The 20,748-nt window shown below is 41.9% G+C and overlaps 1 protein-coding gene across 1 annotated transcript in view; it reads left to right on the forward strand.

The window, feature by feature from the left end:
- Positions 1-20,748, forward strand: part of SHB (SH2 domain containing adaptor protein B) — a 176,139-nt gene that overhangs the window by 133,346 nt on the left and 22,045 nt on the right. The window contains exons 4-5 of the mRNA XM_053301655.1: positions 4,990-5,164; positions 9,827-9,946. Of these exons, the coding sequence (XP_053157630.1) occupies positions 4,990-5,164; positions 9,827-9,946 (295 nt within the window). The remainder of the gene's footprint in view (positions 1-4,989; positions 5,165-9,826; positions 9,947-20,748) is intronic.

The following is a 20,748-nucleotide window of genomic DNA, read 5'->3' on the forward strand; positions in this document are numbered from 1 at the left end:
TTTGTGATCTGCTGGAAATGGGAAAAATGGGGACGCTAATAAAGCCTTCTGATCTCTTAGGCAGCCTTAATGGAGAATGCCTAAAAGTCAACTCCAATGATTTGAGAACAACGATTTTGTTCTCAAAATCATTAGTTACAACAGTAGTTTTCAGGACTGATGAAGCATTGGGGACACAGACACACACCCGTGTCAGTTGTGTGTCTGTTGTTTGCAGTACTATGTGTGGATTTTTCTTATATTCTAAGCAATATGGAATTAGCATTCAAAAGGGTTTTTGCTTATGCCGTTTCTGATTGTATGGTTTAAGCTTCTGTATCTAGATCACTGCCTGGAAATGTGTTTGTTCACCTTGGACTTCTGAAAGCACTGGAGCTGGGTTCATGTGTATGTGTGCACACAGGTAGAGGCTTTTTTTGGCATTTGGGGTTTAGGCTTCAAAAGTTAACTCCGCCTGCTGCACATGTTGTGAAGTACTGAACCCTGAAGGTACCCATTTAGTTCAGCTAGGGTCTGTCAAGTTAGAAAGCAACAAGATCCTTAGATTATTTGTAGATGAGAGTAAAAACCCATCAGACTTAATCCTGAGCTAAAGACTGCATATCTTCATTCAAAAAAACAGTCACTAGGGCTCCTTGTTTGATTTCACTGAGAGGAAAATATCTAAAATTCCTGTTGGATAAAAGTCTCTTATTCATTGTGTACCCTCAGCCATTTAGATACTTTTATTATTTCTTGTTTACACAGTCAGACAGGTGTTATTGACTGGTTTGTTTTATCCAGACATCGAGTCCTTCCCAAGGACCTGGGATGCCAGAATTTTATTGTCAATTGTTATAGATATCATCACAGAATATAGGCTGTTCCCAGTAAAGCTGCTTTTTGTAATTGGCTGATGGTGATTTCTGTGGCCCCTATGGTGTTGAGGTGCTCTTCAAGGTCTTTTGGAACTGCACCCAGGGCGCCAATTACCACTGGGATTATTTGGGTCTTTTTCTGCCACAGCCTTTCAATTTCAATTTGTAGATCTTGGTATTTGGTGATTTTTTCTATTTCTTTTTCTTCTATTCTGCTATCCCCTGGTATTGCTATGTCGATTATTTTGACTTGTTTTTCTTTCTTCTCGACTACAGTTATATCTGGTGTATTGTGTGGCAGATGTTTGTCTGTTTGTAGTCGGAAGTCCCATAATATTTTTGCATCTTCATTTTCTATAACTTTTTCAATTGTATGGTCCCACCAATTGTTGGCTACAGGTAGCTTGTATTTTTTGCAGATGTTCCAGTGTATCATCCCTGCTACCTTGTCATGCCTTTGTTTGTAGTCAGTCTGTGTGATCTTTTTACAACAGCTGATTAGGTGGTCCACTGTTTCATCTGCTTCTTTACAAAGGCGGCACTTGCTGTTTGTTGTTGACTTTTCTACTTTTGCTCTTATTGCATTTGTTCTTAGTGCCTGTTCTTGTGCAGCCAGTATTAAACCCTCTGTTTCTTTTTTCAAGTTGCCATTCTTAAGCCATTGCCCAGTCTTGTTGATGTTTGATTTTCCGGTTATATTGTGCAAATATTGACCATGCAGTGGCTTATTTTTCCATTTTTCTGCTCGGTTCTTGACTTGTTCTTTCTTGTAGGCCTGCTTTGTTTCATTGGTTATTAATAGTTTCTTGTTGTTGACCATTTGAAGTGCATCTTCTTCACTGTCCTTGATATATTCTTCAAGGCCTCTTTTCTCCTCCTCTACTGTTTGATGGACTTGCAGCATTCCTCTTCCACCTGAGCTGCGAGGGAGGTATAGCCTATCTACATCACTGCGAGGGTGCAGAGCATGATTGATGGTCATTATTTTCCTGGTCTTACGATCTAGCGTCTCTAGCTCTGCCTGTGTCCAGTCTATTATTCCTGCAATGTATCTGATAATAGGTATCGCCCAGGTTTATATGGCTTGTATGGTGTTCCCGCCATTGAGTTTGGACTTTAGGATTTTTCTAACTCTCCTGATGTATTCACTTCCAATTTTTCTTTTCACTTCAGTGTTGTTGTTGTTGTTCCCAATCTGTAGTAGGGGGTACTCTAGCATAACAGAACATTTATGCTGGTATATAAAGGGCTTTATAAGCCCAAAGCACTGTCTCCAGAGGAGGTCGTCTACTGCCTCTGCACAATTGACTTTTCTGACCTTGCCTCCTTCATTTTAGCTTCTGCTAGGTAGATGATTTTGCTGCTCATCTCTATCAGGTGTGATTAGATTGCTCAATTACTCTTGATGCAGAGGTGTTGCAGAAAAACCCACTCTCAGAAGGTGCTGCCTGTTGCAACTCTGCATGAGTTACAACTCTAAAAGTCAATCTTTTCAGATATCAGAATGAAATTTGCCTCCAATTATAATTCAGAAAACCATTGTACCTTCACTGTCAGAAGTTTGAAAAACACTGCTTTAAGGACACAGCTACACTACAAACCTGTGTCTGTTTTATACCACTTAAATTATCATGGCTTCTCCCAAAGAATCATGGGAAATGTAGTTTGATAACCTCACAGAACTACAGTTTCCAGGGTTCACTAGTGTGCCAAAATGCAGACCCTCCTTCATCTTGAAGCGAGAGCATCCTGTCCACAAAGTCTAACAGGCCCGCCCTTCACCAATTCACTAATCTTATCTGACACAGGAGAAAGGGCCACTTTGCATCTCACCATTTTCCATCTGCAAGTGTGTGTTCCAGGGAAGAAGCTAGAGAGTGTAATGCTCTCTCAGCCAAGGACCTGCCTACTGATAGACTAAGGTACAACTCAGTACTAGTCAGTTAGTTAATGTTTTTGTATTTTCTTTTGAATTCCTGTGTGCCTTTCTTTACTTCCAGTTTTAACCTATTCCACCATACACACACCCAAGTTCCTTATTCTGTGTGCAACCCTTGTTTCTTAATAAAGTTCATATACTCAGAAGTGGCTTCAGTGTGGTTTAAAAGGTTCTAGAGGGTTACTTGAAGAACTCTTTGCCATGTCCCTCGTAAGGTCATTTGGTACTGTTGGGTTGTTTTCAGAATAATATCTTGTTGTCTAGAGCTGGGCTGTGTGGACTTCAGCTGTACGGTGCCTGGAAGTCCCAAGCAAGACAGTTCTATGTTGTTGAAGCCGTGTCTGAGCCTGGTCAGTGTCTTTAGATAAGTCTTCAACTGGTGGCAGCCTACTTTGAAGGAGCAGTGTGTTCCTAGATTTGGGATCAGAGCAATATCTCTATTGAGGGTCTATCCCTGGAAAGTATAGAGTAACCCCCCTTTCGTCACAACTAAAAAGAGGGAATGACTGTTAAACTAGTTTGTGATACAATGTAGATGTGACCTTAGTCTTCATTTAAAGCTATTTCTTTTTCAAGTGCTGCATTTAGCATAGCTGTGAGCCATCTGAAAATCAGCCCGACTTTGACTCCCGCAGTTGGCTTCCAGACAAACTGCATGCGTACACACACACAGTCCCAGCGGTCTGCTTATCAATCCCAGTCAACCATTCCAGCTGCTACTGAAAACACCAGGAGTGCCAATGAAAACTGTTAATGGGTCATGTCAATGTTTTATTGTGGCTTCAGCTATTTGGAAAGCCTCTCTAGTGTAGCTGTTGGGGAATGTGAGGATTAAATGGGGAAATGTATTACCACCACCACCCTCCGTGCCAGTTTGATGAGGGGAGCAGAAAAGTATCTGTGCCACCAGGAGAGCTGGTCTTGTGGTAGCAAGCATGACCTGTCCCCTTAGCTAAGCAGGGTCCACCCTGGTTGCATATGAATGGGAGACTTGATGTGTGAGCACTGGAAGAGATTCCCCTCAGGGGATGGAGCCTCTCTGGGAAGAGCAGAAGGTTCCAAGTTCCCTCCCTGGCATCTCCAAGATAGGGCTGAGAGAGATTCCTGCCTACAACCTTGAAGAAGCCGCTGTCAGTCTGTGAAGACAATACTGAGCTAGATAGACCAATGGTCTGACTCAGTCAATGGCGGCTTCCTATGTTCCTATGTCAAGACAATCTGGGATTGCACACTGTTTAAGACTAGAGATGTTATGAGGACAGAAACTATTTCTGCTGAAGGATGATGACACAAGTTTCAACAAAAATTGTAGGGTGGTTTTTGTTGCATGCATCTCAGTGCTGTAATTATAGCTTTAAAATAACATTTTGCTTTCATTGGGGTGTGTGAATGAGAGAACGGATGAAAGAACATGAGAACTACGAAGCAGTACTTTCCTCAGTGTGTGTCTCATTTTGGTCTTGCATCCCAGAGGTAGAGGCCTTGTACCAAATACTACAGGTCTGCACAACTATATCCTAAAAAGCCAAATGAAGCCCAGTGGCCATGTACTCCCAGTCTTACCTGTTGTATAGTCCCGGGCAAGCAGCAGAAACTAGAGATTAGTATTGAGTCCTTGATGGTCCACTGTGCCTGGTTGGTGAGCTGCATTCAGTTTAGTGGGAGTAAACTTATACAAACTCTTATAAGTCAGGGCTGCACAACCTCTGCCTTCCAGCTGTTGTTGGAGCCACAGTGGTCAGTATCAGGGATTATGGGAGTTGTAGTCCACCAACAGCTGGAGGGCCAAAGTTGTGCAGCCCTGCTCTAAATACTGTAGCTCTTCAGTTAAATGAGTTTTCCATTCCCGTCACCAGACAACGTGAGGTTTGGCTTGCTTGAACTCTCTCGACAGAGAAAGGCCTGGGGCAGACATAACCTGGCCCAATCTCTCCTAACCATGTTTATTATTAACATCAGTGTAATTGTTATGCTGCACCATGATTATCTCTGAAAATAGAAGATCAGTGTGGGCGGTAGGGAATTTGAATATGAGAGGACAGGAGAATTCACTGGATCAGGCCCTTTACCTCATGTCAAGGAATTCAGACTAGCCATGTTGTGATGTGTTTTTAGATTTAAGAGATTCTATTCTCTGTTGTGCTGGCTGTTGGTAGTTTGAAGGTAATTTATTTGCCTAAACCTTTCTTTCAGCCCAGTTCAATGGGGGAGAAATGAGGCAGTCTTCACCTTCTCCTTCTTCAAGTGACCGGCGTCGACAGCTTCGGGCACCAGGGGGCGGCTTCAAACCCATCAAGCATGGTAGCCCTGAATTCTGTGGAATCCTGGGGGAGAGAGTGGATCCAACTGTCCCACTGGAAAAACAAATGTGAGTTATGTTGGAAAGTTGTGGCAGGATTGGAAAAGGAGAGTGAAATCTGTCTTTGAATAATTTTATTTACCAAGGTTTGTGGCTTGTTTAAGAGTGGCTAGGATGTCTGCATTGCCAGTTACACCCCCCCACACACACACATACACACACAAACACATACACACACACTATCTTAGGCAGTTTCGCTTTGTATTGCTTACAATAGATTTTCGTCTTGCTGAATTCACTACTTTCATGCAAGGGTCATTCCACATATTATGCAGAGACAAGCCCAGGTTTGCCACTAAATATACACTAAGCAAGGAGATGCAGCCAGTTATGACTAATATGCCTATACAATATATGCATTTTCAAATACACCTGTGGTATTCACAAGAAAGCGTACATGAAAGTAATCATGCTTTCCTTGCATCTACTTCCTTCCCCTTCCTCTGTTTTCTCCCCTGTGCCTCTTTTAGATTGTGAGCCCTTCATGATAGGGATCTGCCTTCTCACTAAAGCACCATGCACATATAAGTAAATAAATTATTATTTTAATGTCATTTTATGCATTATACATAATGTTTTAGGTGTACACCTAGAAAATGTAACAGGTGAGGTGGTTCCTTGGCACATTCTGCATTTGTAACATGATAGGTTACTTTTGAGCCACTGGAGTGTCCATTAGGATACAAGGACACAATTGGGCTTCATTCATTTCCAAAGTACTCCCCAAAACTTTTAAGTCACTTATGAGATAGTGTAGTTGTTATCAGCTGTGTTTAGAAACAAGCATCTCTTATGTTTTCTGTGTTGTTTCACAAAAGGAGGATAAATCTAGTAAATGCCCACTTTTGCACAAACTGTAGTCCAGTTTAAAACAAGCCAAATTAAAAATGAAGGCCTTACCTGACTGTACAATGTCATGTGTTCTTAGCATACCCCAGTGCATTGTGTCTGCGGAGGGAGGAACAAAATTCTCATTTCAGACACATGTTAGTGGGGTCTGACCTTTCAGTGACCTTCAGAAATAAGTGTTTGGGATTACACTCACTGAATGTTGAGTGTACTGCTGCATAGGAATGTGCAATTCGATTCGACCTCGGATCAATTTGGATTGAATTGGGTGATTCCAGGCTTCAATCTTGAATTGAATCACCCTCAAAATAATGGGTCTAATTCGAGGTCAAGGAGAATTACCCTGATTCGACCTGAATCGATTCAGACTTAGTGCATCTGCCTGCCTTAGAGGACTGGTCTACCCAGTAGGCAGGCAGATGCACTAAGTCCGGAGTGGAAGGCTGGTCTACTTGATGACCCCAACTGGTAGACCGGCTCTCCCCAGAAAAATGGGCCTCAAAATGGCACGGTTTTTCCGAGGAGAGCTGGTCTACCAATTGGAATCATCGGGTAGACCAGCCCTCCACTCCAGACTTGGCATGTCTGCCCACCTTGAAGGACTGGTCTGGTCTACCCGGCAGACTGAGGCAAGCTGACACACAAGGGCTGGTCTACCCGCCAACCCCCAATTGGTAGACCAGCTCTCTCCAGGAAAACAGTGCCATTTTGAGGCCCATTTTTCAAGCTCTTCCCAGAAAAATGGGCCTCAAAATGGAGCTCAAATCGATTGGAATGATTCAAGGTTGATTCGTTGAGACAGCCAGCCAAGCTGGCTGTTTTCGATGAATCAATTTGAGTTTTTGTGATTGATTCAATTTCAAATCAAATCGCAAAAACTGGTTCATGCACACCTCTACTGCTGTGGTTTTTTAAAAGGCAACCATGATGAGGGAAGGGATTGAAAGTAAAAGAGCCAATATTTTAATGCTTTTATATAAACCCATGGAGCAACTGCATTTGGAATACTATGTACCGTTCTCATTTTTCCATCCTAAAACGGATTCCGTAGAGTTCTGTACAAAACAATCAAAAGACTAGAGCACCTTCCCTTCAGAAAAAGACAAACATTTTATTTTAAAAAGTTAAGTTAAAAAGAAAGGTGTGTGGTAGACCTTTATAAAGTTCTGCACTATGTGAAGAAAGTGAAAATAGAGAGAATATTGTCCTTGTATAATGGAACTCAAGGTCACCCAAGGAAGTTGATTGACAGCAGTTAAAATGGGCCAAGAGTACTTCTTCACATATAATTAACATATGTGACATATAACATATGTAACATAACATATAATTAATTTACAGTATTCACTACTACAAGATATGCTGATGGCCACTGGCTTGGGTGGCTTTAATAAAGAATAAGGGGTATTCATAAAGGACAGGTTAGGTGACAGCTAATTAGCCATGGCAGCTATATGAAGCCTCCATGTACAGAGGGAATATAACTGTGAATAACTGCTGCTGGGGCACAACCAGCAAGGGATGGCCATCGCATTTATTTTTGCTTGTGAGCACTTGGAGGCATCCAGCTGCCTTTATTTGGAGGCTTTCAGGGCCTGGCAGTGATGGTGTAAGGAATGGGGTGACTGTCCAAAGGGAATTTATAACATTCGCTTCAACAGAGTAGATCTTGTCATTTTCGGAATCTGAGTGTGCACACAGGGCTCCGCAGTCTGCCCCCAAAGACTTCCAAAAGAGAGCTCTGTAAAATTTCGTCGACACTCCTGCTTTCATTTTACTCACTGTAAAGAAAATGATATGCTAGCTCACTTCTCTTGTTTCTAGTGAGTAATCCATGTTAGAAGCCCTTCAATTCAAAAGCTTGCAATCTGAATCAAGCAGGATGTAATCCTTTCCACAGTAATACATACCTAAATGTCTGCAATGTTGCTGTGAATTAAATGTAAATAACAATGTGCAGGATTGTAGCCATAGCTTGATAAACTCTTTAAGATGTTAAACTATGTTATCCTATTAGTGATTTCCTTGCCCTCATTTTCCTGCTAATACTTTTACTCCATTAGATGCAGAAAGCCGTTGGCTAGGTCTGTGCATGAAGCAGAGTGAGGCGGCAGAATGAACTGCACCACTTTAGGAGACTCTGACTTCCAAAGCATCCTAATACAGGCAGTGTTAAACAACCCCCCCATCCCCACCCCTTTGCACAAGAGCACAAATACTTTAAGGTGCTCATCCACACCATGGAAGTAGTAGGGATATGCAGAACATTCCAAACTCAGAACATTCGCACTTGAAACGAGCCGTTGTAATGTTCCATTCCGAAATGGAATGCCCTTCAAATTAAGGAACGTTCCAGGCATTTCTGCAAATGCCCAAAACGTTCTGTCAGAATAACCAGTCACACCGGTTATTCCGACTGAAAGAGCCCTTCGTTTTGGAACAGAACACTCACAACAGCCCAGAGTGAGAACGTTCTTAAGCTCGGAGCGTTCTGCACATCCCTACTTCTTAGAATGGAAACACATCACTGATGGCCAGCCACTACTTTTTAACTCTTCTCCCCCCCTCCCCCTGCATTTTATTGACAAACAATCTTCCTTGCAAATAGAAAGCAAGCACATCAGGGAGAGAGATTCTAGCCTAGCCCTTTGCCTGCTGTGCTAATTTTCTCTTTGCTGGAAGCTTGAAACACAGAGCAGAATTTTAAAATATGATACCCCATTCCCCCCGCCCCCACACACCTGAAATCTTAAGGTGTGCAGTCCATACTCCCAAGCCTGAATTATGTGAAGTCAAGAGGCCATATTTCAGTTCAGTCATCCTAAGTCTGTTCCTTCCACTCAAATTTGGCCAATATACAACTGGCTGACACACTGCACAAAATGAGATGATAGAACTTCCTGATAGAATTCTGGACAATACCACTTCAGTCTTTTAAGCAGGGGGTTCATATTTTTGAATGTATTTTCCCATACCCATGTTTAAAGAGAAGAGCCCTCCATGTAGTAAAATAGCATATCAGGGAAAGAGCCATACAAAAACTCTCTTATATATGGTAGTTCGCTACATGCATTGTGTGTTGTCATGGGTATTTTAAAAAAATAGAGAAGCATTCAAAAATATATCCAAGCTGAAGTGATATAGTGCAGAATTCTGTGTAATGTGTAGATCAGATCTTAGTATTTCTCTCTCACCCTCAAACTGATGACTTCAGCCTAGCAATGAAACCAACCGAAACTTTTTATGACAAAGTATGAATAGCTTAATTGTCTTAATTAGACAGCAATACCTCTGCATCAGGATTTTCATACAAGGCAGAATGAAACTCTCATTGAGATCCACAAAGTATCTAAGTGCTTAACTTTTGTTGAATCATGCTGTCTTTTTAACTGGCCGACATCCTGATTCATTGTGCTCCTGCATACCAAGAAGAAGCAGCCCTGCAGTGGTCAGCTGCTGTGCTCCACTGTACTTACTAAATTATGGGGGCCGGAGAGGGGGCATGATTTTTGCAACACCCAAAAATATGTCCCTGGTGGTTAGTCTGGAAGTCAGCCACTGTTTTTAAGATATAAAGAACATAAGAACAGCCCTGCTGGATCAGGCCCAAGGCCCATCTAGTCCAGCATCCTGTTTCACACAGTGGCCCACCAGATGCCGCTGGAAGCCACAGGCAGGAGTTGAGGGCGTGCCTTCTCTCCTGCTGTTACTCTGCTGTTATTAAAGCAGTGATGTTATATATTTTGTAAATTTAAAGCAAGTTCAACCTGAGTTTTGATTGCTCTGTAATTTTTTGTTCTGTGTGTATGTTTGTTTTCTAAGATGGTATCATGGAGCAATCAGTCGGACAGATGCAGAAAACCTGTTGCGGTTGTGTAAAGAATGTAGTTATCTAGTGAGGAATAGTCAAACCAGCAAGCATGACTATTCACTTTCATTAAAGTAAGTATATATTTAACGTTACAAAAACAACTTATTATGCTTTTTTTTGGTGCAATAACAGCCAACAAAAAACATTCCTTAATGTTGACACTAGAAAGGCCTGCTAGTGCCCCCTAGGAATTTTAGAATTCCAAGTGTCGGACTGTATTGCTATGAATGACAGCTCCTCGATTTGGTTGTAATGCTCCAGGGACGTGCTCAGATTTTTTAGTGTTTGTCTGGCCCCTTTTAACAAATGCACTTTATCTCTTCTAGCTGCTGATTAAATTGTTTCTGCTCTTCTCCTTCTCTCCCTCCCTCCCTCCCTCCCTCTTTTGCCCAGCATTTAACAAGCCTATTGTTTTGCTAGTTTTTAACCCTCTGTCTCTTCCGCCCCATGCAACAACTGTTGCTATACTGGCACAGCACAAGAGATTGTGTTGCACATAGTTCCATGATCTGAAATCTTAAATAATCTTCCTGTGGACAGGTACACTACCACAAATGCTCAACCATCAGAATAAGGTGGGGGAGTATAATAATATAATTATATAAATATTTTTGTTATGAAGAGGATATACCAATATTTTTAATAGGAAAAACGAAACAAAGATTGTAACAAAATTTATATAGCCACAAAACAAACATAGGCTGCAGTCCTAAGCATACTACTTTTAGCTTTACCTATAGAACTTCATCAGATACCTTTGTGTTCCACAGTTAACAATCAGTATATTCTAGTCTTTCAAATGTGCCTTCAAAATGGGGGGGGGGAAACCCACTCCATTTATCATCTTGCTACTTTACCAATAGCATTTGTTCTCATTGTCCAGTCTTGGTTTCCGAAATCTGAAAATAACTTGAAGAGTTACTTGTGTTGTCAGGTGAACTCATGTCTCCGTCTTTTGTTTTATTGGGAGTCAAGGGAGGAAGGTTTATGTTACTATATTATTATTATTATTATTATTATTATTATTATTATTATTATTATTAATTGATGGTGTCACAGAATAGGGGTTGCTGTAATGAATGATAGAGGTCACTTGTTCTCTCTGCTTTTACTGTAGACAAGGCAAGAATTAATGGCCTCAAAGTAAAGCCAAAAAGATTTGGGTCACAATCCATGGAACAGGGGGTGTGCACAAAGTTGGAGTTCCCCTCCAAAATATGTCTGTATCACTGCAGAGGGCTCTGGGGCACATACTTGCTTCATGCAGGGCAGCAAGCTAACCTCTGTATGCTGGTTTGTCCGGGCAAGGGCCTCTTCTCTGTTCAAAGGTGCAGTGTGTGTTCACTGCCTCCAAGCCAGGAAACTTCACAATGCAAGAATGAGCCCCCAAGCCCTTTGTAACAGTGCAGAGGACTCAGGAGCACAAGCCACTTTCCTAGTGACTTCTCCCCCCACTGAGGACTTATCCCTCAATCTCCTCCCCCATCCCATGCAAAGTGGCCCACCGTTAGAATTAGTTGCCAACTGGGGCTTTACTTTATGGGACCCTCGCTTGCTAATTTCATGATTGTGTATTCCCAGTTTCTGGGTGTTTATCTTGCTAAGCCGTCTGCTTCCTTCATTTTTTTTGTTGAAGAGTGAAACAAAGTGCAATATATTTGTTGGAGTTTACCCTTTTTCTTCCTCTGATTGAATTTCCTCTTTATTTTGGCAGCAGCCCAGCACTTCCCTTTGTTGTCCCTGCAGTTGCAAATGCTAGTCTACAGAAGCTTAAGAACTTGACTTTACTCTCATTGGTTGTCTTTTTCTCCCTCCTTTTGTATTTCTTCCCACTTCAGTAATGAGTTTTATTTGCAGTACAGGTTGTTACTTAACGGTTTCAGGTGATGGTGGACTTTCGGTCACAAAGAACTGTATTATGTATTGTGTACTTTGGCTCCTGAATTAATGCAGCCCAAAGACCCAGCCTTATTGAAGGCATTATGTTAGTTGGGTGAATAAAGTTAAACATTATTGGAGGGCTATTTAGTCCCTAATGGTGCAGCGGGAAAGTAACTTGCCTAGCGAGCAAGAGGTTGCCAGTTTGAATCCCCGCTGGTATGTTTCCCAGACTATGGGAAATACCTATATTGGGCAGCAGTGATATAGGAAGATGCTGAAAGGCATCATCTCATACTGCGTAGGAGATGGCAATGGTAAAACCCTCCTGTAATCTACCAAAGAAAAACCACAGGGCTCTGTGGTCGCCAGGAGTCGACACCGACTCAACAGCACAGCTTTACCTTTACTTAGTCCAGGCCTGTGAAACTTGTAATTCATAAGCCAAATGTTGGCCACTTTGTATGTATGGATTGATTGATTATTATTATTATTTATTATTATTTATTCAATTTCTATACTGCCCTTCCAAATATTGCTCAGGGCGGTTTACACAGAGAAATAATACATAAATAAGATGGATCCCTGTCCCCAAAGGGCTCACAATCTAAAAAGAAACATCAGACAGACACCAGCAACAGTCACTGGAGGTACTGTGCTGGGGGTGGATAGGGCCAGTTACTCTCCCCCTGCTAAATAAAGAGAATCACCACGTTAAAAGGTGCCTCTTTGCCAAGTTAGCAGGTTGATTGTTCAGATTATATAACGCTTTGCATTAAAATAATCTCAAAGCAGTATACAATATAATTAAAACAATGCATAATTAAAATACAAAAGTACAGATAATATAAATATATAATAAAAATACTCTCTATTTAAAAATTTAATAACCCATTAAAAATAATACATAAAACACATTTTTCCCACACCCCAGTCCCAAGGAGCACACAGACAATACATAAAACACAAAGCAGCAGCAGTAAAAACAGTACTTGCATTCATATATGAATTTCATTTCATGTGTATGGCCTGCTGGTGGGGGGGGAGGAATGGTGTGTGTGTGTGTGTGTGTGTGTGTGTGTGTGTGTGTGTGTGTGTGTGTGTGAGAGAGAGAGAGAGAGAGAGAGAGAGAGAGAGAGAGAGAGAGAGAGAGAGAGAGAACACGCTGGTGGGCCGTAGTCATCTTAGTAGATCACAAGTTGTGTGAACATGGTTTAGTCCCCACCAACTAGCACATAGCTAAACAGCTGCAGGTTTGTGATACTTATGAACCCTTTCTTTAAAAACAAACCAAAACAAAAAAAGCCTCTGTTCAGAACAAAGCAAACAGCAAGTGATTTTATTGAGGAGTTCAGCTTAGAACAAAAGGAATTCCAACTCTCCCACCAGATTCTTGAGCTGCCCCAAAGTGCAGCAAACTCTCATATGGTGCTCTGTGTCTCTCAGCTCAACCACATGAAGAGACATTTGGTCGTAAACGAACCCATCATGTCCCTCAGTGTTGCACCACAAAGAGCCCCGGCTTGTTTTACTGTGTGGTTTTCTTAGTGTCTCGACATGCTGGGTTAGTTTCCTGGGGTATTGGAATGTCAACAATAGCTAAAGGTTGAAATGGGGCTTCAGTGGGGCACAGACTTATCTGATAGGTCAGTGGAGCCTCAAAGCTTAAGATGTGTCTGCTCGAAGAGGCACATGTAGCTTCTATGTGTTAAAGTTTCGAGAAGGACAAGCCTTCCCCTTCCCCTTTATATTTTGGTTTGTTCTAGTCTCTGCAATACTTGAAGCTGTTTGTCACAGGGGCTCGGTGGAATATTAATTTATTTTGGTATATTTATATATGACTTTTCAACAAAAGGTGCAAAGTGGCTTGCATAACAGAGAAATGAACACAGGGTTCTCTATCCCAAAGGGTGTCTCAATCTTTTTTTTTTTTTTTAACCACTCTGCTTTTTGTTCAGACTTGGTTCTCAGTGTCTCCTGCTGAGTTCTGTGTAACAAAGTAATTGGGCCCAGAATGTTCCTTCCAGGAAACTGGAACTGACATGGGCAGGGAGCAAGCAGGCTTCACGCCCACCCAGCAGCATCCCTGAATTCAACCCTTTCTTGCATACATGTGAATGGCTACCAGCAATGCAGCAACTGGACATACATGCATTTTGCCTCATGTATGATATTGAGCAGCTCAGAGGGACCCTCACACCGAGAGACATTTCACCAGCCCTCAGGGGACTGTTGCAATGTATAGGCCTCTTTGCACACACCCCTCATAACAGGCAGTTTGACTAGTGTACCAATAAACAGCTCTTTCTATAATAATCCATTATCCTGTTATAAACCAAGGATTGAGTTCTATAATATTATCTGCCTTGAACCTGTTCAGAAAGGCCTCCTTACCTATTATGTCGTGGAATTGTTAGTACAGTATTCCCTTCTGTAGTGTTATGATTTTTTCCATAAGAGCTTTATTAGCTTGGGATTCCGTAAGAGATTTTCTAGATTGGGATCCAGACACATAAGAGTCCATGTGACCAAGGCTCCCCACACCTGGTGGTCTGCATCATTCTCAAATTTGGTCTGTCTCACCAGAGCATGTCTTATTGAAAACTGCATGTAAACCTTGAAATGTGCTGCTTGTTTCTTGAGTTATTTCATAGATTGGCTCCATATATATCGCTTTGAAACACATCTTACGCTTTAAGCCTTGTTCTCCATTGAAATGAAGCCTGTGTGCGTGCATGTGCTCACACTTATTCCCTGTTACTCTTGCTTCTCCCTTTTTTCCTGTTGTCTCCTCACAGTTAGAATTTAGATTTGTATGCACCTTGGGGCAGAGATCTGTCTTCTTGCTTATGAAACACTGTAAGTGCCACCTACCTTGAAGTCTAAATAAATAATAGTAATTCTTTCAATAATTTTCCACCACCCCAACACACTCATTTTGGAGTAGCAGATTTACCATTATTTCTTTAGCAGGTTAAACCGTAGTTATGAACATACTGGCAGTACAGTACAGTTCAGAATATTCTGATACACACACTGGCAGATAGACTTGTTAAATAATATGCATTAAGAATTATACTAGCAGTCCTCTGATAATTTCAAAACATTTGTTAGGGATGTGCACGAAATAACAAAATGCAGTTATTTGTTAGGGATGTGTTCCAAGCTCGAAATGAAACTTTTTGTTGAAACAGCAGTCAACCCGGTTGTTTCAACAGAACAAAACCCGAAACATTTCAAGTAGGGGTGTGCAATTCGGATTTTCAGTTATTCAGTTCGGGACCCAAACCGAATCACCCCTGTTCTGTTTTGTGCCCGAATATGGGCCACCCGAATCACCCTTGATTCGGTTCAGATTCTGATTTAACTTGAATCCGAATCGATTCGGGGGGGAAGGGCCCAGGGACAAAATTTTGGAGTGGGGTGGTAGTGCCCAATGGGTGGAAGCTCCCACCCCAATTTCAGGGGGATTGGGCAAAGGGCTGATTTTGGGGGAATATTTGAAGTTTTAGTGACTTTGGGGCAGTTCGGGGGCATAGCATGGGATCTGGGCAAAATGAGTGGGGTGGGGTGGTAGTGCCTAATGGGTGCAGACTACCACCCCAATTTCAGGGAAATTGGGCAAAGGGGTGATTTTTGGGAAATTTCTGAAGTTTTCATGTCTTTGGGGCAGATTGGGGCAGAAAGTGGGGCCTGGGGCAGAAGGGTGGGGTGGTAGTGCCTAATGGGTGGAGGCTACCACCCCAATTTAAGGGGGATTGGACAAAGGGCTAATTTTTTGGGAATTTTTGAAGTTTTGGTGTCTTTGGGGCAGATTGGGGGCAGAAAGTGGATCTGCCCCAAAAGAGTGGGGCGGGCTGGTAGATAGTGCCTAATGGGTGGAGGCTACCACCCGTCCCCAATTTCAGAGTGATTGGCCAGAGGGCTGGATTTTGTTGATTTTCTGAGGTTTTTCTTCATAAAGTGCAGTGTGGTAGATTGATTCATTCAATATTCATAGTAAGTGAGAGTGTGAAAAAAGTGAAAGTGGGGTCATGAGAGTTCTTTAATTGAAAAAAATCTCATTTGCTATCATTGAATGAGAATTCACACCTCAGAAGTTTTTCTGAAGGGATGTTATTCCCTTATTTTCTGAGGTGTGAATTCTCATTCAATGATAGCAATTGAGATTTTTTTCAATTAAAGAACTCTCATGACCCCACTTTCACTTTTTTCACACTCGCATTTACTATGAATATGATGAATGACTCAATCTACCACACTGCACTTTATGAAGAAAAACCTCAGAAAATCAACAGAATCCAGCCCTCTGGCCAATCACTCTGAAATTGGGGACGGGTGGTAGCCTCCACCCATTAGGCACTATCTACCAGCCCACCCCACTCTTTTGGGTCAGATCCACTTTCTGCCCCCAAACTGCCCCAAAGACACAAAAACTTCAAAAATTCCCCAAAAATTAGCCCTTTGTCCAATCCCCCTTAAATTGGGGTGGTAGCCTCCACCCATTAGGTACTACCACCCCACACCACTCTTCTGCCCCAGGCCCCACAATCTGCCCCAAACTGCCCCAAAGACATGAAAACTTCAGAAATTCCCCAAAAATCACCCCTTTGCCCAATCCCCCTGAAATTGGGGTGGTAGCCTGCACCCATTAGGCACTACCACACCACACCACTCTTTTTGCCCAGATCCCATTCTATGCCCCCGAACTGCCCCAAAGTCACTAAAACTTCAAAAAATCCCCCAAAATCAGCCATGAGCCGAATCACCTGAATTTTTTGGCCCCGAAATTCGGGTGATTTGGCTCGGCCCCGAAAAATATCGGGGGACATTGGGGGTGATTCGGTTCGGCCCCGAATCACCCAAAATTGCTCATTTCGGGCACAGATCGATCTGTGCCCGAAATTTTTTGCACATCCCTAATTTCGAGTGTTTCAGCCATAGGGGACAATGGGGAAACTTGAAACACTCCATTGTTCCCCATGGCTAGCTCCTAGAGACACCAAAGCGGGTTGGGTGGTAGGGCATGATGGGTGGTACCTACCTACCACCCAACCCACAAAAGAAATGAGCATGCAGGCAACTTTAAAGACATTTTTAACTTTTCTCCAAAACCCCCATAGGATCAGAAGCCAGTGCCAGAAAACCAATCAACGGCCCTGCTAACTGGGCAAAGAGGCACCTTTTACCGTGGTGATTCTTTTTATTTAGCAGGGGGAGAGTAACTAGCCCTATCCACCCCCAGCACAGTACCTCCAGTGACTGTTGCTGGTGTCCATCTTGTTTTTAGTTTTTAGAGTGTGAGCCCTTTGGGGACAGGGAGCCATCTTTATTTATTTATTTATTATTTCTCTGTGTCAACCGTCCTGAGCCATTTTTGGACGGGCGGCATAGAAATCGAATTAATAATAATAATAATCAGGAAGGGAAAAACAGGCCTCTAAAATGGTGCTTGGTGTGTCGAATCATTTCGAATCGAAATGGGGTTGTTTTGTTCCAAGCTCGAAATAGGCCTTTTAATTAAAGGGCATTTTGTTTTGAGTTCAAAACACACAAAACTGAAACGTTTTGACTCAAAATAGGCAATCTCAAAATGTTTCGCACATCCCTATTATTTGTTTTAATAAGTTTGTTCACAGTGGTGCATTTGCTGGTCCCTTGCACCAGTAGTTTATATTACTGTGAATCCAGTCACAGTGTCAAGATTGTCCATTATATCCATAATTTGTCTTGTGAAGGGACATGGTTTTAAATCTCTGGAATAGTAGGGTTTTTGTTAAGCAATGACTTTCAGTTGCTTTCTAACAATGGGGCAAGGCCGGTGTTCCCTTTAAGGTGTGTGCGCACATACAAGTTTTTTGTTCTGCTCAGTTAATTTTAGATCCCACTCAGGTTGAATCAGGACGGTCCCACTCTGAATGCATGTGAGCATACACTGCCTTGATACTGCTGCCCAGAACAAAACTAATTCTGCACACATATGGAAAGAATTAGAGAGAACACTGGGCAAGGCCCATAAATTGAAGACCAGTCTGGCAGTGGTGATGGGGCAGTACCCCCCCCAAAAAAGTGGGTCAGAGATGGACCTGACAGTTGATTCTTACACACAAAAAGGTTCCCCCTTCCAAAAGGGGGTTTGGGAACCAGCACTGACATTTGCAGTTGCTAAATGTCTAACACAACAAAGCATCAGTCCTTCCAAGGTTCAGTGGCATTTTCTTTGTCTAACAGGCAAACTAGGTACTCTCTTTATACTGTATTGCTTTTTTTTAAGCCCACTTCACTCCAGGAGAACTGGAATAAAGACTTAGTCTGCTGGTTCATAAAGTCTTGAACGACATCTGGAGTGCATGCCACTGACTCTCTGAAGATTTTACTTTGGGGGGTTTTATTAGCCCCAGAGTATTGTTGGTCTCGTCAAATAGTTGTGTAGCTTTATAAGAAAACGTGACAAGCATGCCTTGTGATTTCATGGATCTGGCATTCAAACAACTAGAATAGCAACTTGAGTCACTTTAAGAAGGGCCTAAATAAAGACACAAAGAGGACTCCCCTTAGAATCTGTTAGTTAAAAGTTTTGTAATCTTATAATGAACCTTGTTATTGGCAGTAAATAGACATCTCTGTTCTTTTGAGATCTCAGTAAATGAAATATTTTTCAGTCCTTTGTCCTTAAGGCTTGAGGAAGATATACTACAGACAATTTAGAAAGTTGAGTGTATAGGGGAGTGTCTATTATATAAAAAGAAAAACTGATGCAACTTCCTTACCAAAAAAGTACCATCCCTCCAGCTTCCCACAGTCTGGCTTTTTAAGGACAGTTTGCATAGTGCTGCTTTGAATCCAGTCCAACATGTGCTGATCCAAGCCCATAAACTGAATATCACTAGAATTTTTGGATACACACAATTATTTAAAGGATCAACACACATGCACACACACACTGCATTGTGAGATTTGTAGTTGTCATGATGTGGAGCCATTAAATAATTGGGGTACACGCATTTTTAAATTATTATTACTGCTACTACTACTACTACATTTTATATCCCGCTCTTCCTCCAAGGAGCCCAGAGCAGTGTACTACATACTTGAGTTTCTTCTCACAACAACCCAGTAAAGTAGGTTAGGCCGAGAGAGAAGTGACTGGCCCAGAGTCACCCAGCTAGTATCATGGCTGAATGGGGATTTGAACTCAAGTCTCCCCAGTCCTAGTCCAGCACTCTAACCACTACGCCACACTGACTCTTTTTGCATAGTTCATATTCACAATGCAATATGGGATTTATAATAAAGTAATAGTAGGAAAACCTAAACTGGTCTTGGCGCAAGGGTGATATTGTAGGGTTTGTTAAGGCTACAGAAGATGACTTGATTAAAAAAAGTGAGAATGTGAACCATGAAAAATTTCTGATTTGGATTCTTCAGACACCTGCCAGATTTCAATGTGACCACTAGGATCTTTGGAATGAGATTCTCCCCCAACAAATCTTTTCCATTTCAGTGCAAGTCCTGTATACATGGTCCACTTCCCTTTTTATATCTCAGCTGGCAACTTTGTTACTGGCTTCAGGCACAAAGAATCAGCTGTAGCAATTTCAAGATGTGCTGTTCAACAGTACAGTCCATGCCTTCCCTTTTGATTTATGTAGTGAGAAAATATGTTCTCTTTCCCCCTCAAATGGTAGCCCTGTTCTGTTTATGTACACATGGCTATAAATCTTGATTTGTAGCTTCTGATGCCTAGAGAACAAGAAAACAAGGTTTTCTTCATTAAAACATTCTGTGAACTGACAAAAGCTCTTATGGTAATAAATAAAGGAAGTAACTGAAAAAGACTGCAAACTTCCACTCTGTTTTCACTGCATGGAGTAGATAATAGAACCCATAGGATAAACAAAATGTCAGTAAGGTCAGAGAGGACTGCTGAGCTATCTGGCTTTGACCTCCTTGTATAGCACAGGTCAATTGCATCTCCTCCAGTCATTTTGCCATATCAGGCTGGCTCAGCTGAATTCTGCTGAAGTGATCTTCTGGAAGGGTATACCAGTTTCCATCTTGAATGACAATGTTGACCTAGTCTTAGGCAAAGGCCACCTTTTCTCCCCAGGCAGTCTGGTGTTCCAAATCTGAATGTTTCTAGGAAAGGAAAGGTTGTGCCATTGTTTCTAGCCTCATCTTAAAAAACAACCACTATGTTGCAGACCGAAGGGAGAAAGGAAGACTTAACTCTGTATGTGTAGCACAGTATAAAATTCCATCTGATTTTAGTTACTCTTTTGTTTGTTCATATTCATCCAGTATGTGGGAGGCTTATTGAGTATTTTCCATATATTACCTGTCTTTCATCTATCTTGGGGCCAGTTCATAGTTGATTCAGCAGAACCAAGTGGTTAAGTTTTTCTGAGACTGTCCTATTTCAGGAGTCCATCTTTGTGTAAATAAAACTTCCCTGTGCGTGGAAAAGTAACATGTTGGAGAAAATAGTTCAGTATAATCTTCTCCCCAACGTACATTTTTTTCTCTGTACAGGCAGAACTGTTTCCCCCTCAGTGTGGGTGCCTTTAGACATGCAAACTCTCACTTGCAACCTGAAATGATAGTCTAGGAAAAACCTTTCAATTTGATTCTGCTGATTGTATTAACTGACTAGTTGTTGAGGTCTGGGGGGGAAATGAATTAATGACACTTTGCTTCCTTCTGAGGGGTAATCAATGGGAGGAGATTCATGACTGTTCTGTATGTTCTGAGAAGAAGCAGAAGGTAGAGATAGGATCCACTTACACTTCTTGGCAGTGTGATTTTCCTCATAATACAGATGGGAGATAGAGAAATAATGGACAGCTAACGACTGCCTTATGAATTTGTGGCTGAGGTGTGATTTGTACTTCCCAGCTCATGCTGAAAGAGGAGAGCTGGTCTTGTGGTAGCAAGCATGACTTGTCCCCTTAGCTAAGCAGGGTCCACCCTGGTTGCATATGAATGGGAGGCTAGA

Source organism: Hemicordylus capensis, chromosome 2 (genome assembly GCF_027244095.1).
Source record: "Hemicordylus capensis ecotype Gifberg chromosome 2, rHemCap1.1.pri, whole genome shotgun sequence".
In the NCBI taxonomy this organism is placed as follows: domain Eukaryota; kingdom Metazoa; phylum Chordata; class Lepidosauria; order Squamata; family Cordylidae; genus Hemicordylus; species Hemicordylus capensis.